Genomic DNA, 25,752 nt, shown 5'->3' with positions numbered 1-25,752 from the left:
TCACTAATCACGGTTATCGAAGCACAAACACATTATCTGCGGTAATAATGAAAGTTGTCAACTAACAATATACCAGAAGACCATATATTGCAATTTTTTCAAACCAAAACACACAAACAACAAATTTGACTTATATTAAAAACTAATTCAAACAAATTAATTAAAAAATGTCATACAATTATAGTCCGTCATTATTAACACATTCGCTGCCACCTATTATTAGTTACTCACTATTGGTGCCACATACCCACATACATATTCAGTAACATTAGTAGGAAGCCAGTGCGAAATTTTAAGACTGTATATTACTTTTATCTCAATTATCTTCAAGATTAGTTTCAAAAATAAAATTTAGGCTTGGGGTAGGAGAAAAAAAAATTAAACGCCTAAAGGCGTCACTGGCACCTGCCTACTGTGATAATTCCTATATGCCACCTGACGCCGAAAGGAGTCAAAAATCTTAGGAAACTGAACTTAGGCCCTTCACAAAGAAACGTAAAAAACTTAAAATTAAAAAAAAAACGTTATATCTGAATACAAAATTCAAATATTCTTACAACATAAATCCAAGTTGTTACTTACGAGCTCTTATGCAACAGCATTTATGCAATTTTTTTACGTTTTGTCACAATTTGTTCCTTTACACGATTGACGGCTCTTCAGTTAGTTCAGAAGTCAGCATATCTCTAATGACGGACATACGAAAGTCATATAAGATGATTCGTTTTCCGGATTACTGCTTGTACAAGATTTGTACATTTTGACTATCAGCTATGGTTTCATTTTATGAATTCCTGTTTTTGAAACAGCCTCTTGCATATTATTTCTAGTTTCGGTCGATACGTAAAGGACGTCCCTTGTATCCTTCTACTTTCCAATTATAGTAGTACACCATCTCTGTATTTTGCAATACTTCACCTTTGACTAGTACTTTTTGTGTAACCTCTTTTAGATTATTTTTTCTATTAAGTCTTAGACTGCCAGTACAATGGGTCTTAGCATCTAGGAGATTCTTGGCTAATTCGAAAGAATTGTAGAAATTGTCCTTAATAAATGCAATTCTAGGTTATTGCTGCCATTCCTTCAATAAAAAAATAGATATTGCATATTCGTTGCATTGATTTTAAACTTGTTGTAAAAATTAATCAGTCAGTAATAGTTTGCCTCAAAGATCTAAAAGAACAGCTGCTAGGAACATATATCATTTTATATCGGGTCCTAAAGGGACTGCAAAAACCTGTTCTACGCTGGATGATTATTTTTTGCATTTTTTTTTTCTGACAATATATTTGATATAACTCTGCAACATACAAATGCAGAGATTGCCGATCAAGCTCGAAAATACAGTGGCCATCAGAATGTTAGCATAACGACAAAAGACGAATTGAAAGCTTTATTTGGTATTTTAATTCTTTCTGCGGCAAAGAAAGACAATCATTTATCAGCAAGGCATATGTTTGATGCCACCATTTCAGGCAAGTTTTACAGATCTTGTATGAATTGTGATCTGGACCTATTAACGAAAACGGAATATGGAGATCCAGGTAAAACCATGAACTCTACCAACTGTTCAAAGAGACACCGATCTCAAAATTCGTTAAACATCAGAGACTTCGCTGGACTGGTCATGTAGTAAGAATAGAGACAGAAAGATTGCCGAAAAGAGCCCTAGATAGTAAAATGCAGGGCGCAAGACCAAAAGGAAGGCCACGGAAAAGATGGGAGGATGAAGTGGCAGCGGACGCGCAAAATTTGCTAGACGTGAGAACCTGGAGAAGATCGGCGCGGGACCGACAGTTTGGAGGAGGCCAAGGCCCAATTTGGGCTGTAGCGCCATTGGAGAGAGAGAGAGAGAGATGAATTGTGATCGCTTTTTATTCCTGCTAAACTGCCTTAGATTTGATAACAAGGAAACAAGAGAAGGGAGAAAGATAAATGATCCCTTAACACACATTCGAGAAATTTAGAACATTTTTATCGATACGTGTAGAACATCGTATTCTCCATCCTCATACGTCACAATTGACGAACCTGTCATTTTAGGATGTATATTCCTAACAAGCCAGCGAAGTATGGGATAAAAATTGTTATGGTATGCGATTCCTCAACCAAATATATGGTAGATGCAAGTCCTTCTTCTTCTTTGTGTGCCGTGCTTGTATTCAAGCGTTGGCTATCGTCATATTGACAAGCTGATGAAATGATTCTCGGTCGGCAAGATGAAACAGTTCCTCGACCGTTCGGCCTGTCCATTGTCTAATGTTGCGCAGCCAGGACAGTTGTTTTCTTCCGACCTAACGTTTTCCTTCGATTTTGCCCTGAATGATTAACCGGAGTAAGCGATATTTAGGTCCTCTCATTATATGACCGAAGTATTGGACCTTTCTTATTTTGATGATGTATGCAAGTCCTTACTTGGAAAAAAAAACAGAAACCAACGGTTTGCATCTAGCTGAATTTTATGTAAAAGAGTTGACTAAATCAATTCACGGTACGAATCGTAACGTAACTATGGACAACTGGTTCACATTCGTTTTCTCTTGCTGACCAATTGTTACAAGATCCCTACAAATTAACCATGATAGGAACCATTCGTAAAAATAAAAAGGAGATTCCTAAGAAGTTCTTGAAGGTAAAAGACCGAAACTGTAATACGTCAATGTTTTGTTTCGATCAATAAAAGACGTTAGTATCTTACATGCCAAAGAGAAACAAAGTAGTTTTATTACTTTCAACAATGCATGAGGGCGCAGAAATCGCAGAAGAAACCGGCAAGCCACCGATAATTATTCATAACTGGACGGCAATCTGCAATAATCAATCAACTAACAAAATACCAAAATTTGAGATTTTTATGTCAATAGTTTTTAAGTCTCATTCTATATTTTTCAACAACAGTACAAGTGTATTTGACGTATTTTATTTAGAAAAAAAACAGTTTGAAAGTATAGTGTAAGTTATTTCTGGTATACAGTATTTTGCTGTAACAGTTCAAAGCACTTGAATCGAAAATGAATCATAGTACGCCAGTAAAGTTTGAGCCATAAATGTGTCAAGTCACTTGAACTGTTACTGCAAAATGAAACAAAACAAGCCTCTTTCATTTTGCGTTACGAGATCAACAATTTTGTTTGTGTGATGTGATTTTATTGTATTTTAAGCATTAAGGAATATAAACACAACTGTATAATAATATTGGTATACCTGGATTATTTAGACATCGTTTTTTTCAGTTGAATTGTAAGGTAAGCATTGATTTTTATAATAATTTCATGTAACATTTTTTGTGGTTAGGATTTGCGACAAAATTTTCGAGAAAATTAAAAATATTTCAGTTGTTTGAAGGTATTACTAATGTGTAAGTTAATTCTGTGGTTAAAATAAATCTAATCAACAAATATACTTTCAATTGTTCGCCAATTCCATAATTTTGTGAGTTTTATGCTTAAAGCTTTATTGCAAAATGAAAGATCAGTAATCGTATTTAATTTGGTCTAATATTAAGTAGCTTAATATATTATTGCAAAATAAATAAACTCAAGAAGTCTGAACAAACAAAAGATCCTTATTAGTGTCAAGTTACTTAAATCATTACTGCAAAATGACAGGATGACTTATTATTTTCAGCTAGGTATCTTCTTAACTGTTATGGCCTTCTTAACTGTTATATTTGTAAACTATATGTTACCGTATCAATCGTGTAAACAAATAGCTAAAATAAAATTCGGATTACATATGATTATTTTTTAACTTTCATAGTACAATCTAGACTACTAAGAAAATCTGTGGGTTTAGTAGTCAACTAAATCTGCTAATCCGGATTAAGCGTCCTAGGTTGATCGTGGCCATAAGCTCTCTCCCCATCCAATGAGACATCCTTTCCAGAAGTAGGAGTAAGAAACGGGTCGTAACGTAAAATTATTACAAATAAACTTAAATTAAAATATAACATTAAACTTGAGTAAATAAAAAAATATAAAAAGAAAAGAATTGTGATTTACCTTTACGTAATGTTAAAGTGCTCATAACATTGGCTGCTTTGTATATTTATTTATAAAAATGTTTTTTTTTCAGAATGAATAAGACAAGAACCCAGAAAATTTTAAGAAAACTGTTTTGAAAACGATGAAGGTGTTACAGATAAAGAGTTACAGTTAGAAAATCTACAAAATCAAGATATTAACAAACAATTACTAGAATGTTTTCCTTATGAACCAATTACTGTCAATTTAAATGATATTCAAAATGTTGAAGAAATTTATATTTCTGATTGTTCCATACAATTTAATGAATCACGATGCAGTCATATATTTTCAAACATATCTCTGGGGGAAACAGAAGAAATAATTGTTGTTGAAACAACTGAACATTTCCCAACAGACACAGTAGAATCGATGGAAGTTACCATGCCAACTAGTTTTTCGGAAGAAAATATACAAACTAATGTTGTGATTGGTACGAGTGAATCTGTGGACGATCTTATGTCATCTACTATTTTGGAAGCCAATGAAACACTGACACAATCCACCATTGCAGACCCAGATTGTATAGCGGTAGATGTAGAAAATGACATGAATACCATTAAAAGACCAAAACGCGGAAGAAAGAGAAAAGTTGTAGATCAAAGCAGAGAAATAAAAAAGATAAGAGTAAATACTAATAAAAACTATGTGAATGAAAGCGGAAAAAATGTAGCAGCCAGAATATTTTCTGGTTCCTTATTTAACTGTCTCTGTCCCAGAAAATGCACTGAAAAGTTATCAGTAGAAAAAAGACGTGCTGAATTTGATAAGTTTTGGTCTTCTGGGTGTTACGAAGCAAGATGTGCTTTATTGCAAGGCTGTGTAAAGGAGATTGCCAAGAAACGAAGCACTTCTGTTACTTCAAAGCGAACATCAACCAGGATATATAATTTATGCGATGTCAGTATATGCAAGAAAACATTTTTGAATACATTTCAAATAAGCCAAGCTAGAGTTGATTCAGCACTAAAGAAAAAAAAGGAACAATTGTCCTTAAAAGATAAAAGAGGGCAAAAAGCGGCAGGCAAAAATAAAATATCTTATGAGAAAAAAAGAGAAATGAAAGAATTTATAGATAAATTCCCGAGGTATAGATCTCACTACTGCCGAAATGATACCACCGCAAATTTTTTAGCATCACACTTAAATCTACAAACTGTTTACAACTTATATAAAGCAAAACACCCAGATGGCGTAAGTATGTCCCGTTTTAGGAAATGTTTTATGGAAGATTTTAATTTAAAATTCAAAAGACCGCACAAAGACACATGTGTTCTCTGTGATTCCTATAAGGCAAAGGTTGCAAGTGCAAGTGGAAACGTACTTACGGAAATTGAAAATGACCACAAAAATCACTTGCAACATGCTTACGGACTACGCGACCAAATGAAAATGGATTTGCAGTTGTCTAAAGATGATGCTACACTAGAAACACTTACTTTTGATTTAGAAAAGACTCATAATATTCCAGAACTGCCCACAAACATAATTTATTACAAGCGTCAGTTAAATTTGTACAATCTTGGCATACACGCAGGAAGCAAGGGAAAAGGATATTTTTTTGTATGGCTGGAACATGAAGGAGGACGCGGTACTCAAGAAGTGGGCTCATGTCTTAAAAAATTCATTACAGATCATTTAAAACCAACAGCTACTCACTTGATTCTTTGGTCGGACTCGTGTGGTGGTCAAAATAGGAGCATTAAGATGACACTTATGTTACAGCATATTCTTCAGACGCATCCTCGTCTTGTCAAAATAACACTCAAGTTTCTTCAGCCTGGGCATACTTATCTCCCGAACGATTCTGAATTTGGTGACGTAGAATGTGCGTTAAAGACACATAACAGACTTTATACAGACCTTGATTATATAAATGTAATGAAAAATTGCCGACGCAAAAATAAATTTATTGTTACCAGACTTGAGATAAAAGACTTTTGTCGATAGAAAATATTATAAATCAAATAACAAACCGCAAATCCGACATCAACAAATTAAAAGTATCTTGGCTAAACACATTCGCAATAACACTACAAAAAGAAAAACCTACAGAGCTAACTATGAAAACTAAATTTTATGAAGAACCACAAATCGTTGATATTACAAAAAGTGTGAAGGGTAGAAAAGTAAAACCGGATTTTGATATTGAGTTGCCTCTTCTTTGGCCTAATGGAAAAGAATTATCTCTAGCAAAGGTCAAAGACTTAAAGGAAATGATGAAGCTGATTCCATCCGACTCAAAGCCGTTTTATAATTTTTTGAACAATACCGAATCAAGAGATTTTATTGACGATGCAGAAGGATTCGGTGAAAATATTGATTTTGAACTGGAAGAACAGTGAATACTTATTATACCTACAGATTTAAAAATGCAGACTTTAACTTAATATTATAAAAAAACTAAACTTTCTAAAACATTCCTAAAGTTCCTAAAATGCCTTCGAGATTTCAGTAACATAAACTGTTCTTTTTTCGGTAAAACTATATTGTGACTATTTGCAATAATATATTAAGTTCCATAACACATGCCCAATGTGCAGAGTTCCTTAGTTTTGTTAATAAGCAAGAATGTGTTAAGTGCCTTGATCTGTTGTTGCAAATTTTAATGTGCCATATAATATTTTGTGATTTCTAATTTTTTATATTTTGTGAAATAAACGGCAAATTTACATAGTTTTTTTATTTAGGGCCATATGGAAACATATTTTACATCAATACTATCAAAGACTTACAGGATATATTGTTTTAAAAAAGTGTAATCGATTGTAATGTAACCAAAACTTTCATTTGCAATTTTCTCAAAACTGTAATTTTATTGGTTGACTGGTTATTGCAAAATATCGTCCAACTATAATGAAACCAAAGCAGATGTAGACACCTTCGACCAAATGTGTTCTAATAAGTTCCAGCAGAAAAACACGCAGATGGCCATTATGCGTATTCTTCGGAATGATAAATATGGCCAGTATAAACTCTTACGTTATTTATACTTTTAATATGTTAAAGAAAAGCGAAAAACCTATCTCCAGATATCAATATATGATTCGACTTAAGCCTTTGGCTTAAGTCGAATCCATGGATATAATACTGCAAGCAAATAAGCTTAACACTGCAAGTTTACGTCGAAATATTCGCCAAGACATAGCTGAAATCCTCAACATAACTGAAGGAGATGATGAAAATATGGCTTAGGAAAAGAAGAGGAAGACTTGTTTCTACTGTCCAAGCAAAAAAAGGCGCATGACCACAAACTATTGCAAGGAGTGCAAAAAACCGATTTGCGGAAAACACCGAGGAGATATTTGTACCGTATGTTCCTAAAAATACTCAAATATGTTTGTTTCATAATTTTATGCTTTTGTAAGATATACTAAGAATCTTAATTGTTTTCTATATAATGAATAAAAAATTCAAAGTAAAAAATATAGACTTTTTTCTATGGAGTAGTAAAATTTACGATAGTCCCTTATTTACGTTTGGCAAAAACAGTCCCGTATTCTAGGGTTAAATTCGAATAGGTCATACTTACTTTTGGTGACTCTTTCAACCAATATGAAGATTTCCTTATTTCCTTTTGCTGGGCTAACGACATGATCTAGCCTAACAATTTTAAGATCACCCGTTAAGGCGCTCTCTAGTAAAAACAGATAAAAGTAAATATTAGGTTATGAATAAAACATGATTTAATATAATATAGAACGTCCGTTATACACTCACCAACATTAATAAGCAATATTCGATATTAATACAAGATAATAGTATATTATCTTGTGTTTTTGGATAATAATTATATCCTTTGTAAATAGAAAAAATTAAAGTGGCTTCCACGTCGACTCTTTGATGATACAATTTATACCAGGGGTTTGCCAAAATAATATAAAATATTTTTGTCGTTCAATGTTAAGACTAAAAGGTCATATAATGTTCAAAAGTTTACAATCGAAATTAAAAAAAATTTTTTTTTTCAAATTTGATGAATTATTTTATTTTAGAATTATTTGTGCTTAACTATTTTCCATTTTTCACATTTCAAAAACCAATAAAAAATCCTATATGCAATTTTTTGATCCGTATGTATTCTAGCACATTTTGAAAGTGAAGCGCCAATAGTAGCATCAATATGGTGCGTGTATCGAATGGGAGATCACCTGGACTTCTTTTGCTTTTTAAATTTCCCTGAATGGTATGTTTAATACCCATGATATTCTTAACATTCGCCTCCAGCAGTACCTCTCAAATGCATCTAGAATATTTTTATCTTTCTCCATAAGGGTCCTGCATTCGCCATTAGTGAAAACTGGAAAAACTAGACTTTCTTACCAGTCTCATTTTTGTGTTGATAGTTATTTAATTGTATTTGAAAATTTTGGTTATTTTACCATAGAGCTTTTTTGCAATTGCTGACAAGCGCTTTATTTCTTCAGTACAACCTTACTTGTAGTTATTAAAGAGCCTAGATAGATCGGTTTGTGGCGTCCGCAAGTTTACGGAATGTGGGGTGAGAAGAGGTAAGTAAGAGGTGAGAAATGTTAATGTTAGTGAACGGGCCGTTCGAGGAAAGCTTCGAGCTGCTGGATTATCTATCTTGCAGAAAGATGGCTACAGGCCCACCATTACAACGCCAGGATCGGATAGCAAAATTAAATTTTGCCCAGCTGACCTCCATTAAAATAATGTCAATTGGAGCAACGTACTGTTTTCAGATCAGTCACATTTTTGTCTCAACGAGTTAGACGGACGTCGTCGAGTATGAAGAAGACCAGGAGAAAGATATGCTGCGGCTTGTATTAAAGAGTGATTCTGGGTCGGTTATGGTGTGGGCAGAAATTACTTCACAAGCACGTAGTAGTCTTCATACAAAACGGCTCCCTTACGGCTCACAGATACATTAAGAAGTTTTAGATGATGATTTTATACCTTTCATGACTATTATGAGTGAACATGGCATTTTCATGCAAGGTAATGCTAGACCCCATACTGCCAGAGTTGTCAGAGAATATTTCGATGAAGTGGGAATTAGGCGGTTTGATTGGCCACCACTCAGTCCAGAAATGAATCCTATCGAACATGTCTGGGATGATTTGGGCCGAAGTATTCAAAGGCATACATACACCAGCTCCAAGAATTACCCAGGAGCTAGGATAGTTAGAATGGGATAACATCGACGAGAATGTGATCCGTTATTTAATTGAAAGTATGCCTCGTCGCCTACAAGCTGTCATTAATGCAAGAGAGTTATTAATGCTGTCATTATTTTCCAATAATGTTTAGCTTTAATAATTTTTTGTCACTTTCTTAACAATAAGTCGCAATGTTTTTAATTGTTAACTTGTTAATTCTCCTAAATAAAGTTCAAAAACGAAAATATTGCTATTAATTCAATATTTATTACCTTTTCAGTCACATAAGAGCGTAGGCGCAAAATTTTGGGCCAATGCTTTTTAAATGCATTCATTCAAGTATTTTTGAAAAATTTAAACGCGAAATGAAAGATTACAATATTATTACTGAGGGCCGAAAGTCCCTGAAAACTTCTATGTTTATTTTAGTAAGTTACAGGGGTGAAAAAGAAGAGAAATTTAAGTGTGATTTTTAATTTCAAATATCTCATTCAAAATAAACTCTTTGTTTATTCTAAGGGACTTTCGGCCCTCGGTAATAATGTAATCTTTCATTCTGTGTTAAAATTTTTAAAAAATATTTATTATTTTCTCAGGATTCGAAAAAAATGAATGCATTTAAAAAGCATTGGCCCGAAATTTTGCGCCTACGCTCATAAAGGTTAAAAGATTCTCAGATATTTCAAAAATAAATAATTTGTTTACCTCTTAAAAGTGAGTCATTATTATTACGACGTACTATTATGCCTGTGTGAGAGATTTATTATTTTATTGTAAACGTTTTCTTATTTTTGCCTTTACTCTGGATATGCGATTTTGTTATAGACTATGATTACTGACCTGCTGAGTAAGATATAAAAGAAGTGGTATTCGTTGGTGTAGTATAACAGACGTAAATATATTAAGTTTCACTGATCAATTATTTAATTTTTTCTAGGATCTGCAATTTTCCTTTAGATATAAATTTTGCTTCTTCTAGTTAAATTAGCTAATTTTGTAATTTGTTGTAGTATTCAAGTTCAATTTAATTTTTTTGTTAATGTTATTAGTAATACAAAATATATAATTAAAGAATCTTAAAACCTGCTGCCTTTATTGAATTTGTTTCATCTAACAAATAACACACAAGTTGTCTTCGACAACGAAAATATTATTTTTCAATAATCTCGGATTTGCTCAATGTACTCTATCTAGAAATCAAACTATATTCCAAATTTGCAATGCTTTCATTGTTGTTGGAAGGATCGAAATTTACAAAATTGTAACCCAGACGCTTCAATCGTTTCATTTGGATTTTCTATGTAACTTGTAATAAATTAGAATAATACTTATTGTTTCATTGATCATAAGCAAAGCTGAGTCAGCTGATCATAAGCTGAGTCTAAGCAAAATATCCTTCGGATTATGGTGAAAACATGTCAAAAAGTCATGAGAAAAAAACAATTCACCTTTTATTTTAGAGTGAGAGAGCAGCACCTAATATTTTTAGCGGGTTAAGGCTATACTTATTTTTTTAACTAAAGTGTAATTAGTGCGTGGAGAACCTTCAATGGAGCCAAAAGTTTAGGTAATTGGAAGAGCTGTAAAAAGCTCTAAGTAACTACAGTAACGAAAGAAAAGGAGAACATGGAGATAATTATATATATGAAGGCATTACCAGATTTAGCCATTACGATACGTCTTGAAGTCGTCTTATCTTAAAAGACAACTCCAATAGCATTCTCTCCTGGTGTAGTATTTAGTGAAGATGAAGCAAATACCGAACTTCATGAATCTACAATAAGCACAATCTTCACAGAAAAGAATCGAATCGAAACCTAATTGTTGTTATGTTGCCGTCGCTGAGTCATTTTAAATGCTGTTTAACACGTGCGTTGTGTTTGGAGTACACCTGTACCCCGGGTGGTAAAATAAGACAATTTTTGATGGGTACTAATGCAGGGTATTAAGTTCAAGATACTCAATATAAGTTTCATCTTGGATGTATTTCAAAAGAATGGATATAGATAACTTTCCTATGGGTGCTAGAGAATAAAAAAAGTTACGGATAAAGAAATTGCTGATAATCTTGATAAAGGAGCACTCCAGTAAAAAAAGCAAAATTTAAACATGTTCAGGTATTACCTGAAAATATCATTATTTAAATTATCGTTCAGGAATTATCTGATAAAATCGTTAGAAACCAAATTGACTATATTTTAATAAACCACAGATACCGAAACGGAATACAATCGGTAAAAGCGTACCCAGGTGCAGACTTGACATCGGATCACAATCCTCTTGTAGCAAAATTCCAACTTCACTTAAAAAAGATACAAAAAAGCTATAACAGTGATAACAACATAAAAAAATTAGAATCGGAAGTCGTCAAAGAAAAACTGAAACAAGAAATTAATCCAAACCTAGAATCCATACCGGAATCAATTGATGGTGATGTAGAACAACAGTGGCAATTCTTTAAAAATGCAAATTATCGAACCAGTCGCAGAGAATTCACAACAACCAGATGCAAGAAAGGAGATTGGATGACAGAAGAAATCTTGGAAATGATGGAGGACAGAAGAAGGCAAAAGAATATCAACATAACTCAGTATCAACTGCTGCATAATCAAATAAGAAGGAAAATAAGAGAAGCTAAAGAGACTTATTTCGCTGAAAAATGCCAAGAAATAGAAGACTTATAAAACAAATATGATAACTTCAATCTCCATAAGAAAGTTAAAGAATTAGCTGGGGTAGCAAAACAAAAAACCTCAAGCCTACTATTGGACAAACAAGGAAACATTTTAGTGGAGACAGAACAAAAATTAGGAAGATGGAAAGAATATATAGAGGAATTATTCCATGACCAGAGACAGGAAAATATATATGAAGATAATCAGAGTAAAGACGAAGGACCTGAAATAACAAAGTCAGAAGTTATGCATGCAGTAAGTCCATAAAAAATAATAAAGATGCTGGTCCAGATGAAATACCAAGTGAATTGCTAAAACTGGTCAATGGTAAAAACATAGATCTTTTAGTCCAACTACTGAACACAATCTATTCCACAGGAATCATTCCAAGTGAAATGTTGACATCAACATTTATTTGTCTACCAAAGAAAGTAAATGCCAAAGAATGTAGTGATTATCGAACGATCAGTCTAATGTCACATACCTTAAAAACCCTGCTAAAAATCATCCATAATAGAATACACGCTAAACTGGAGATGGATATTAGTGATTCCCAATTTGGATTTCGGAATGGAGTGGGCACAAGAGATGCACTTGTGCCCATTCCATTTTATTTTTTTCTTTTAACGTGCTGACGCAAAGATGTTTGGATGTTAATCGAGATCTTTATGTATGCTTTATAGACTACAACAAGGCATTCGATAAGGTAAAACACGACCGACTTATAGAAGTACTCAAAAACAAGAATCTGGATGTGAGGGATGTAACATTGATATCAAATTTATACTACAGCCAACGATCAAATGTGAAAATTGGAAGAGAAGTGTCAGAAGAAGTGGAGATAAGAAGAGGGGTCAGGCAAGGTTGCATACTATCGCCGTTATTGTTTAATGCTTATTCTGAAGAAATCATACAAGAAGCTTTGGTAAACGAGACAGTCGACATAAAAGTGAATGGAAGTTTAATTAACAACATTAGGTATGCCGACGATACAGTCATAATAGCCGACAACTTGGAAGACTTAGAAAGAATAATGAACAAAATATTAAGATATAGTAGAGAATACGGACTCTCTTAACATAAAAAAAAACAAATTCATGAAAATTAGCAAGAGCAACAATACAAACGAAATATTAACGGTAGGCGGCCAGCAGATTGAGAGAGTAAAAAGATATACTTAGTTGGGAACGATAATCACAGAAAATAACGATTATACTGCAGAAATAAGAGTCAGAAATGAAAAAGCACGTGCCAACTTCGTGAAAATGAAAAAGATTTTATGCAGCAAAGATCTGACATTGGCCCTCAGAATAAGGCTAATTAAATGTTATGTACACAGTGTACTCTACTATGGATCTGAATCATGGACATTAAACCGGAATACAATAAATCGACTTAACGCGTTTAAAATGTGGACATTTAGAAGATTGTTAAGGATTCCATGGGTAGATAGAGTCACGAATACAGAAGTGTTAAGGAGAATAGGCAGAGAGAGAGAGAGAAATGGAAAATACAATAAAAGAAAGAAAATTGCAATATCTCGGACATGTGATGAGAGGCGAAAGATATAACATCTTGAGACTCATAATCAACGAAAAGTAGAGGGTAGGAGAAGCGTAGGAAGAAGACACGTTTCCTGGTTGAAGAACCTGAGAGAGTGGTTTGGTTGCAGCTCAAGGCAATTGTTCAGAGCAGCTGCCTCGAAGGTCAGAATAGCCATGATGATTGCCAACCTTCGTCGCGGAGATGGCACTTAAAGAAGAAAACAGGTATTACACATTGCATGTAGTGTACATAAGTACATACAAATTAAAAAATAAAATCAAAATCCATCAACTAGAACCGGAGATACAGATACTTACACTATTTTGAAGTCCATTTTCATTGTTTCAACGATTAATTTTTAGTTTCCCTCTCCACACGGTCCGACTAATCTTCATTTCAGCCTCATTTTTAACACTCAAAAATAATGCTGAAGTTTAATCTGATTTAAAATTTTCATAATGAAACTTTATCTTTAAAATATTGTTTATCAATTTGGCAAAATTTGAAATAAAAAAATCTCTAGATTATTTGGTTACAAGTGATCTTAGTACTAAATATATTGCAGATCCTATTATTGAAAATGTAAATTAAATGTAAATATAGTAAAAATACTTACTCAAATTGTTGATACTATGGGAAAAAATAGGCTGACAAATAGGAAATAATATACCATTCTCTTTAATATAAGCATCAAACCTTAGACAAACTATGTTCAGATTAATTGATTTACTTTCGCTCTCAGCCAACCCCTTAATCTGAAATGTTGGAATAAAAAAAGAAAATAAAACACATTTAGATATCACCCGGTATAGACCAGTTTGTCATGCGTCGAAATGATATCCACATGTATTTAACAATTACTTTTAATTTCTGTCTGAAGAGAAAAATGCATACCTTCGTACTGACAGTTGGGACACCATAGGCCCATGGTCATTTTTAAACTGTAAAATTATATATATTATTAATAAAATAAGTGCTAAATATTATTACACAACAAAATTATACGATCCAGTAATAGGAACCAAAATAGTAAACAAATGGAATCGAATGAAAAACACAGAAATAAGAAAGCATTATGAGTGATAGACTAGCAATTATAGAATACATACAATCATTGTTAATCTTCGCTTAGATTTAGTTTATATTTATTTTCTTCTTGTCTTGATAAGTTTATAGACTCTTTGTTTATTGTAGAAAAGTTTTTGATTTAGAAAAATGTAGAAAAAAATTCAATTGGATACGGTCAAAATGCTTGTATTAAGTCATATGTAGACAGACTTATTGTACTCAATTGATGTTTTAGTTATTGGTCCGAGCACAAAGATGGAATCCGTAAATGAACTGCCCAATCTCAATCCTGGTTGTTTGTAGTGTACGGTAAGACTACTATTTAATTGTTATAATCTTTTTTATAAATTTTAATATAGTCGGATCGTTTAAACGATTTTTCGACGTTTTTCTGAGTCGTTTAATTATAAATACAAAAACACCCATAGATAAAGTCCGCGCCCGGAGTCTCTTTGCTTGTTTTCATTTAATTTTTATTTCTGGATTCTGTCATTTGAGATGCCGGTAGTGCGTCCATACATATCGTGCCAAGGCTATAATTTCCCAGAGTTCGCCAGCTTTCCACAGTTCCACTTTTTAGACAACACTTTTCCCCATTTACCATGCATCCCTTTAGAACGATAGTGTTACAACTCGACATTGGGGAGACCAGTAGTTTAGTACAAATCTCACCGTATGATGAGTAAATTTTGGTGCGGTTGCCTGGTGATTTGCCGATGTAGCATGTGTCAAGAGTTCATATTTTGTGTCCGGGCGTATGTGTATTTGTGGGTATGTGCCATATACACTAAACAAATCTCCAAGTTAACCCTTAACCTGAAACATTGGTATAATAGGCCAAAGTCCCCAAATATCTGCTGACCGCAGCAATAATGTAAGCCTTAAGCGCAATACCTTCTGAGTAGTCTATAATAAACTTAGTCCTACAGTATCGTCGTGACTCTTATAGTGTTTGTATCGTAGTAACGTTGTGTAAACGTGCAGGTCCAGTAGGCCAGGTATTTCGGATTGTTTTTACTTTACGAATTGTGTATTGGTGAACAACATAATATTTTGTTTATAATAAACATAATTTATTCGAATGAAATGTATTTTGTAGTGAACATCGATAGGGCAGCACGCAGCGCATTGGTTGTACCAGTAACTCTGGCTGACCCATGCAGAAGTTTATGATTATTATAATACATTTTTGGCAACATTTGAAATAAAAAAATCTCTAGTTTATTTGGTTTCAAGTGATCTTAGTACTAAATATATATTGCAGATCCTATTGTTGAAAATGAGGTAAGTGAGTGAGGTCACAAAATGTTCTGAAGATCAATATCAGAAGGAAGTAAGGTGTGTATTTTGTTAGCAAAATCTGGGTCAGCCAGTTTTACTGATTTAGTACGACAAATGCGCTGGATGCTGCCCTACATTTATAAGAATGAGAGAATCATGAGGAGACTACATATGTTCTAGATAACTCAGACGAAGATGCGGCTTAGTCTAGAATATGCTGGTATCTGATCGGCCTATGGTGGAGCAGTACGGCAAGAGATAAGGGCTTGCGGCTAGGTGATACTCCTCCATAGATCCCTACCGGAAGGGCGTGGAACGCCTAAATACCGGGTATATATATATATATATATATATATATATATATATATATATATATATATATATATATATATAAGGACAATTGTCAAGAAGAAAAGAACTAGTCAATCTAATATCTGCCCAATGGATGGCAGGGGAAAGCATTCCAGACATTATAAAATCCAGGAAGATAGAAAAGATGGGATTGAATAGGAAGCATATTAATAGTTTTCCGGCTTATAATCGCCACTATTCCCGGTAACGTACTTCCAAAAAATACCTAAGTCCTGATCTTTCAGTAGCACAAATGTATCGACTTTATTGTGAATATTGTAGAAATAATAATATAAACCGTGAAAAGGAGTCAATGTATAGAAAAGACAGTTAAGATTTGATTTCACGTATAGTGCGTCTGTGTATTCGCTTATACGTATTTCGGCCTAATACGCCTCTTCAGAACGGCTTTCAAAGTCGCTCCGAACGTGAAAATAAATCTATTCTGTCTTAAAAAGCAACTCTAACATGGCTTCGAATGGACGCAAATAGCGACATCTGATATAAAATCCGTAAACTAATTTTCGAAACCAAATTCAAATTTTTGCTTTAATCTGTGCCTTCTAAGAATTGCAAGGCAAAACAGACGTTGATACGTTTGGCTCTGCAATTGTGGTTTTGCTTGGCCCGTCGTTCGCCAGACGTAATTTGCGGAAGTGTTAGCAACCAGAGTTATCCAAAACTCTCGAAAGTGGCCTTCAGTTATATTTGCGTTTGGGTGAACGTCGTGTTTCATCCTTACCACAAAAAACCATCCTAGTACAACAGACCTCCTCGTTGGTAGAGCTGGGAATCCATATTCGTTGGATCAGAAATACTAGCACTTTTTAGAGCAAGTACTCTGATTCGGCGAATAGTGATTGTACTAATTGTACAGGGTGCAGGGTGTATCCGATTGGTAGTGTGCGCCATATTCGAGCTTTTGCTGGTCCCTCTAGGATCATTGAGTCAGCGCACCAGTGTAGTTACTAATCAGTCGGATTTTTCGACCTCCTATAAGGCTACACACCCTTCCAGACTCCTGGAAGCCTTAGTTTTTAGAGTAACGTAGAGTATAATTCCCAAATATCTAAGTGGTGAGTAAGTTTTTATTTCATACTCATCCAGTTACTTTACAAACCATCGTGCGGGATGGTCATTTCAGTTTCAGTTTAATCTTTCTTTTCACGGCAAATGACACTTGTGCTAAGTGTGACCAGTTTAATGTAAGTCTAAGAAGTATGGAAAATAAGCAACCAACTAGAGAAGGAGAAGAAGAAGAAGAAAAAGAAGAGGAACAGGGAAAGCTTTTACTTAAGAGGGAAAAACATTTAGATTTAGCAGAGAGTGATTATAAGCAAAAGCCGTTAGACAAAGAACGAAGCAAAATAGACCAATCATTTCTGGTTGCTTCTTTTGATTTAGAAAAATGTCTACCAACCCCATACCTCCGGAACGGTGTTTCGTTTTATAAAAGGCAACTATGGACCTACAACTTGACAGTGTTTGAGACTACCACATCAGGCAATATGGAAATTTGTTTCCTATAGAACGAGACAGTGGCTGGTCGTGGTGGGCAAGAAATAGCTTCATGTATAAGAAAATTCATTTTGTCGTTCCCAATAGAAGTAGAAATACTTCACTTGTACAGTGATTCTTGTTCTGGCCAAAACAGAAACATTTTGTGTCCACAATGATATTGTTAGTGATGCGTAAGATGAAAAAATAGGAAAAAGTTTGAAAGAAGTGCATCATAAATTTATGGAACCTGGTCACACTCATATGGAGGCACACACAATTCATGCGGCCATAGAGACAACTAAGAAAAAGACAACTTCTGATTAAAGTTCCACACGATTGGAGTAATTTCATAAAAAATGTACGAAAGACTCCTCCCTTCAAGTTGTAGAGATGGAACAAAAAGATTTTTTAAATTTTAGTAGGGTACTATCAGGAAAATTAGTACATCGTAAAAGGAATGATGATGGGAAAGCTGTACCATAGATGCAAATAAAGTGGTTAAAATACACCCAAGAACATGAGTTCCAATGCTTTTACAAAAAAAGTTTTGCAGATCGAAAAAACGAAATGGAAATTGAGCAACCAGAACCCATTAATTCAGAACCTTTACCTCTAGCCGACATTAAAGTAAAAACTCTGTTGGATTTACTATCTTATATTAGTGAATACAATTGGCCATTTTATCAAAATCTTCAAAAATCAAATTACATCGATGCTGACACTATTTCAGTTCCAGACACCAACGCCGATAGGGTTTAGATTAGAAAGTTTAGTTTAGATGATAGGGTTTAATTTAATTAAATAAAGAATTTTCTTCTAAATCATAATATTTAACTGTTCTGTTGTAGAGCCAATGTCCCAATCCCGCAAAATCTACACAAGGCCAATGTCCATGTTTTTCTAGGTATAAAGAAAAATAAGATAGTATTCAGTGTAATAAAGCCTGGCATTATATTAATACATAATAAAAAAAACACCAAAATATTTGATAAACAACGTACTTCAAACCTGTTAACCCCATTTTCTCCAAACAGTAAAAATGAACATTGACCCTTTTTCTATAAGGTACAGATTATATTAACATTAAGATAACAAAAGTTATTGAGACAGTATCATCGAGTTAGAATCTATGGAGAAGCTATGAGCATATTAACGTGTGTATTAAAAACGGCGTAGGTAGGCGTGGCTAACTGTGAAACCAATATGGCGGTGGAATCATGGCCGGACTCAATAATATTAAAACTACTATAAAAATATGAGTAGTTATTCAGAAGATTTAATCATAATCTACAAAGTGCAATACATTTTTAATAAACTATGATTTATTTATCCCGCGGTAAACACAAAAAACACGATATATTATATATAAAGATAAATTAATACAGCCAAATACTATTAATTTATTCTCTGAAGTACGGGCCATTACTTTGTTTACATATTTGTATACTAACCTGTAGAACGTTATTCCTGAAGATTTTGTATTAACATTGCTTCTGCCACTGCAACTACGTTGAGAACAAGAAACCATTATTATGCATTATCACAATATATTATTACAGTTTCTATAAAAGTATTATAAAACTAAAAATATTCGAAAAACAACAAACGTAAATAATTATATACGATCTGTCAAAAGTGTCAAAACAATATGGCCGAAGTGAGGTTGTTTTTAGTCACGTGATGCCCTCTCCATAGATTCTAACTCGATGGACAGTATATATAAAGAACATAAATCTGAAAGATGATCAATTACTGAATTTGAGAATTTAGGTTTGATAATTATAATTTTAGGAATACTATTTGAACGAGAAATGATATGAACGAAAAATAAGTTAATTTAGCTTATCTGTTTTCTCTCTAATAATTCAAATATTGGGTACTGATAACGTAGATGGAATTTTTTGGGAACTAAATAAAGTAGCACAAAAGGTAGCCACTAAAATATCATAGTTCTAAGAACGGTGCAAATGTAAACAAGATAGATTTAGCTTGAGATAAACATGTTATTCAAGAGAGATTAGCTATAAAATAATAATATACACATGTAAAGATAAGAACATATTCAGTCAGCAAAAAATAAAGTTTTTATTAATTATAGCAATCTGTTTGATATCATCTAGGATTATGTTTCTGTTCAAAACTATTCTTAAAATATTGTATTGTGTATTACTTGAAAATATCTAATTTAATATATTAACCCTCGGTTAGTGTTCTGGGGTATACCATACCCCAGGTACTCCTTTTATTTCTATAAAATCGAAAGTAGATGAAATAGCGTCTTCTAGCGCCTAGTAGCTATAGTTTATACATGTTTTCCCACGATGACCTTGTTACCAGATGAACATACAATTTCAGTTTGAATTAGGAGTTGCTCAAAGACGGTTGGGGTGTGTGATACCCCGGTACACTACTGTTGTAACTTTTAGTTGTTTTGTGTTCTAGAGGTAAATTTACATATTTTTGATATTTTTGCGAGATGAACTATGATTTTTATTTTTCATTCAGCGATACTGAATTATAGAATAATTATGTCTTACGAACAAGAGCAGGAAAGGTTAAAACGTTTATGGACGGAGTTTGGCAGTATTTCTGACGATGATAAATCGTTCATTGATAGTGAATCTGAGGAAGAACAAACCGCATTAGAAAGTCAAGAGACAATTATATTGGAAGAATGGACTCAAGGAGAGACAGCACACAAAAGGGAGGATTCTGAAGAAGTAGAGGCTGAAGAAGAAAGTGATTGGGCCAGTTTCTGGTACTAAACGTAATATTACTTTCAATAAGTAACTGGTTTACCAGTTATCCGCGCATGATTAATCTACTTCAGACTCATCATCTTACATTGGTTGGGACAGTTAGGAAGAACAAAAGGCCATTTCCAACAGCACTTCTGAACACACGAGGAAGAGAAATTAACAGTTCAAAATTTGCCTTCAAAGAAGATATAACGGCTGTCTCATTTTATTTTAGCGTTTATAAAAAAATCTGCTATAACTAGAAATGGGAAAAACCTACCGGTTTTAAGCGAAAACCGTTTTTTTTTACTTCGCAATAACCGGTTTTATCGGTTGTTTTTTTGTCCCGGTTATAACCGGTTTTTACGGTAATTAGGATTAGGTTAGGTATTATTTTGGAAGAACGAGGAACCAAATTGATCACGTATTAATTGATGGGAGGCATTCCAGTAGTATAATAGACGTAAGAACTAGACGGGGACCAGATAGTGATACAGACCATTTCCTAGTAAAGGCCAAGCTCAGAACTAGAATCTCAACACAAACAACAGAAAAACAGATGAAGATCGAAAGATGGAATGTGTCTAAATTGAAAGAAGAAGAGGGAAAGAGACAATACCAACTAGAATTGAGAAACAGATTCCAGGTGTTGGAAACGAAAGAAAATGAAAGAGAAAATATAGACCAGAAATGGCACTCCATTAAAACGATCATTACAGAAACAGCAGAGAAGTGTATAGGTCGGAAGAGAAAAGCAAAAAGAAATAAATGGTTTGATGAAGAATGCGAGGATACCTTAAAAGAAGCAAACAAAAGAAGAATCGACTACCTAGCAAACCCGACGGATGAAAAGCGTGAACAATACAATAGAGAGAGAGCCTTAGCCAGAAGAACAGTAAGGAGAAAAAAGAGACAACATTTACAACAACAAATTGAAAAAGTAGAACGTGAACACAGAAGCAAGCAAAATAAAAAATTCTACAAAGAAGTAAGACAACATAAGAAAGGTGCATATATAAGAACACCGAACTTTGTGAGAGATAAAAATGAGCAAATGATTACAGCTGAAAATAAAATAATCGAAAGATGGGCTGAATACTTTGAAAGTCTTCTAAATGTCCAGGTAGACGCCGATGGAAATAAAGCAAATTGTGAGTACCAAACGGCCGAGATAGAAGTACCCCCGCCAAGCCTGGAAGAAATTATCACGGCGATAGAAACCCTAAAAAATGACAAATCCCCGGGACTAGACAATATTGATGCAGAACTGATTAAAAAAGGAGGGCATGAACTTAGAACTAAAATACACCAATTAATGAAAGAAGCCTGGGAACAAGAAATAATGCCAAAAGAATGGAGTGGCTGTATTATCGTGCCAATACATAAAAAAGGCAGAAAGGATACATGTGGCAACTACAGGGGAATCTCACTAATCGGTACTACATATAAGATATTAGCTTCAGTTGTACTAAAACGATTATTGCCATATACAGAGGAAATTATTGGCGATTACCAATGCGGCTTTAGTCCTGGAAGATCAACAATCGACCAAATATTTACTATCAGACAAATGCTAGAAAAGTATTGGGAATATAATAAAGAAGTACACCAGATCTTCATAGATTTCAAACAAGCATATGATTCCATAGATCGCTTAAAACTGTGGAGTGCAATGATGGAGTTAGGCCTACCAAAGAAGCTGACCATGATTGCGCGAATGTGTGTCAACAATTCCTTTGCACAAATTAGACTAGGAGGCAAAACTTCAAAGGCCTTCGGCATAAGCACCGGACTCAGACAGGGAGACCCGCTGTCCCCATTACTATTTAACCTAGCATTGGAATATGCAATGCGAAAAATCTATACCAGAGTCAAACCAGACATAACTGCCAGAGGAGCAAAGATTATTCTCGCATTTGCAGATGATGTAGATGCAGTAGCACAGACAACACTGGAAGTTAAGGATATAGTATCGAACTTTGAAGAAGCAACACTAAGCGTAGGCCTGAAAATAAACGAAGAAAAAACTAAATACATGGTCGTATCAAAAAAAGAACGACAGCGAATAAGACAAAACATTACCATAAACGATCATAATTTTGAGGTGGTCAAAGAATTCAAATACCTAGGAGCAACAATTACCACTGAAAACACAGGAGAACGGGAGGTTGAAATACGAATACTGGCGGGGAATAAATCATTCTTTGCCATTCAACATCTAATGAGGTCAAAGCTTCTCTCAAGGCGTGCCAAAATCCAAATGTACAAAACCATAATACGACCAGCAGTGACATATGGAAGTGAAACATGGACACTGAGAAAGAAAGAAATCAATAAGCTATTAGTATGGGGACGCAAAATCCTGCGAATTATATATGGTCCTTGTAGGGACAGCGTAACAAATGAATGGAGGAGCAGATACAACAATGAAATAGAGACTTTCTTCGGGAAAGGAAACGTAAGATACATAAAAGCCAATAGATTAAGATGGGCAGGCCACGTGGTACGGAGTGATGACGACAGACTGATTAGCAATGTGTTTTGGGAAAGACCAGATGGTAGAAGATCGACAGGAAGGCCTAGAAAAAGGTGGAAAGACGCAGTCAGGGAAGACCTGGAGAAGATGGAAGTAAGGCCATGGGAAATAATAGCACAGGATCGGAATCAATGGAAGGCAATAGTAAACGCGGCAAAAACTCACGAAGAGTTGTAAAAGCCAATGATGATGATGATTATTATTTTGGATCCCAATCACAGTTATTATTCTCAAGTAATTATTCCGAACAAAACTATAATTCTAATTTTATTTTATTTTATAAATACAGAAGCAAACTGAAAGTGCAAACTTTTTTTGGCCGGTAACAGCTATGTTAAACCGTAAGCAAAAAAAAACGATATAACCGAAAACCGCCATCCCTAGTTATAACCCCCAAAAAGTTTGCCCATGTCTGATCTAAAGCAATACAACTGAGTAAAAGACAAGTTGTAGGAGGAATACAATTCAGTAAGAGACGTTATGTAGAAGAGTAGAATATAAGGTACAAAACCATATTAGTAAAGATAGAGTAGGATAAATTCCACCTGACAATCCATGATACACCTCCATCGTAACTCAAAAATACCAAAAATATGCAGCCATTATAAAATTACACTAACAGAATAAAATATATTATTTTACTGTTAAATAACTAATACAAGTTTTAGCACGTGATTATAAGATACAAACGATAGAAATTACTAAAATAAAAATACTAGAAGTTTTATAAATACATATAATTAAAAATATATAAATGATTCATTACAAAATGTGATATAGACACAGTTTAATGCTTAAAAGATCCTTTTTAAAACAACATATTATGTGATATTGTAGATAAAAATGTGTACTTTTATGATGACGCATAGTAATTCGCGGAAGAACTACCGATTTATATAATTATTATGGTGGTTGTTACTTGTTATCTTGTTAAGTAACAGCAGTTAATTATAAAGTAAGAAGAATAAATAACTATTGAAATTGCAATATCACAGTAATAATTAGAATTAAGGCATCAATTACTAAATGTTTTGAAAAATATCAAAAATATACCTGTAATATACGTCAAATCAATCTATAATCTTACTTCGTTGTTTACAAACTGAATGATCCAAAATATAAATTCTCTAAAATAACTTTATTTTAAACTTAAACCGTGTGTGTGTGTGATTCAAAGATTATTTAGTTGATTTCTATAAATTATTTTGATAATTTGTTCCTACCGATTCATTCTGTTATCGGTCTGTTATCCTTATATAAAAATATATTCAAGCAAATGACAAGATTTTAAAGCAATTCCACAATGCTACTTTCTATGCATGCTTAATTGATTAAACTGAATTAAATATTGATTATATCTTACCTTTTTTACGTCTAACAATAATATCAAGAGAAACACATTCAATTTCACGCGGAAACAGACAGTGCAGCAAAAAAATTATTTGATGTGATGATAACATTCAATAAACGTCAATGAAATTTTGCGGCGTTGCCAATGTTAAAAATACGAATTACACTGTACCTCTAAAAATCATAAGAACAAGCTGAATTTTGCCGAGAATGTCAATTTCGGAAACCTAAAAAAGAAGCAAAAAAAGTTTACTACTTTTAGGGCTTCCCCCTAAAACGCCCCTTCGTAGGGGGAAAAGGAAAAAAAATCGATTTAACAAAAATCTGTACTTACGCCATAGAAAAAAATGTTTCAAATAAAAAATGTTGCTGAAATAATTTTGAATAACTGTTTATTAGCAGTTTTTATGTACAATGAACCATTCTCTTAGAAACATCGCTTGGTGCGACCGGTGATTTTGAATGTCAGGTATGCGCGCGAAATCAATTTTAAATAAAATTTGTATTAACTCGACTGCAAAAATTCGATAGCTCTTGATCGAGTGTCCTATCGACAAATATCAAAATGCATTTTAAAGGTAAAGAAAGCAGCTTTCGTATGCAATTTTTGCATTTTACCGCAAATGAAGTCAGTTTCTATAACGGTGTTAAATAAAAAACCTCCAGCGATTTTTAACATTTTTTAAAATATTTATGAGATCAATAAAATTTATCACTTCCATTGACCTTCATTATTAAAGCCAATCTTCAAAATATATAGAGCCTGAAATTTCGGTTTTCAGTTTTGGCAACAAATGTGAGTCATTTGAAATATGCCTAAAAAACGCTGAACTTTCACATTACAAACGATCTAAAACTTTTAAAAATGTTCCTTTTTATTAGAAAAGTACGTTTTTCGAAACGACACAACTTTAGCTCCCAATTCCACCTAACACAGTCTTTGTGGAAGTATTTTCCGTGACGTTCTATCATGTGATTTTTTTTTGCGTTTTTCATCGTTTTTTGGGCAAATTTCAAAAGCCTTATATTTGTTGCAAAAACTTAAAATCGAAATTTCGTTTATAGTTTTTGAATATTAGGCTTTAGCAATGGAAATTTCATAGCGACTGGTCAATAAAAGTGATAAATTTTATTGATCCTACTGAGAATCGTAAAAAATGGTAAAATTGCATAACGTATATTTATTTAACATATTTATAGAAACTGACTTCATTTACGACAAAACACAAATTTTTTCAAGAAAGCTACACTTTTCACCTTTACAACCCTTTTTGATTTGTGTCGATAGGACACTGTGATCAAAAGATATCGAATTTTTACCGTCGAGTTGATACAAATTTTATTTAAAATTGATTTCGCGCGAGTACCTGACATTAAGTTCAAAATTATCTCAGCTACATTTTGTATTTAAAACATTTTTTTCTCTACCGGTGCGGAAAGAGTGAGAGTTTAGGGAACAGCCTTGAATGGGTAAAAGTGGAAAACATTATTGCATCTTTTTTGGGGTCCCAAAATTGACATTCTCTGCAAAATTCAGCTTGTTCGTATGATTTTAGTAGTCAA

General features: G+C 33.6%; 1 protein-coding gene across 3 annotated transcripts in view; it reads right to left on the bottom strand.

Moving 5' to 3' along the window:
- The window catches only part of Rel (nuclear factor NF-kappa-B family member relish), a 78,998-nt gene that overhangs the window by 17,538 nt on the left and 35,708 nt on the right, over nucleotides 1-25,752 (bottom strand). For all 3 annotated transcript variants that reach the window (XM_072535364.1, XM_072535365.1, XM_072535363.1), the window contains exons 5-6: nucleotides 13,982-14,120; nucleotides 7,555-7,659 (exon numbers count right to left, since the gene is read on the bottom strand). In XM_072535364.1, coding sequence (XP_072391465.1) covers nucleotides 7,555-7,659; nucleotides 13,982-14,120 — 244 coding nt within the window. The remainder of the gene's footprint in view (nucleotides 1-7,554; nucleotides 7,660-13,981; nucleotides 14,121-25,752) is intronic.

The sequence above is a fragment of the Diabrotica undecimpunctata genome, chromosome 6, assembly GCF_040954645.1.
Source record: "Diabrotica undecimpunctata isolate CICGRU chromosome 6, icDiaUnde3, whole genome shotgun sequence".
In the NCBI taxonomy this organism is placed as follows: domain Eukaryota; kingdom Metazoa; phylum Arthropoda; class Insecta; order Coleoptera; family Chrysomelidae; genus Diabrotica; species Diabrotica undecimpunctata.
Note: the sequence above shows the minus strand (reverse complement) of the source record. Positions and strands in the feature narration are given on the sequence as shown.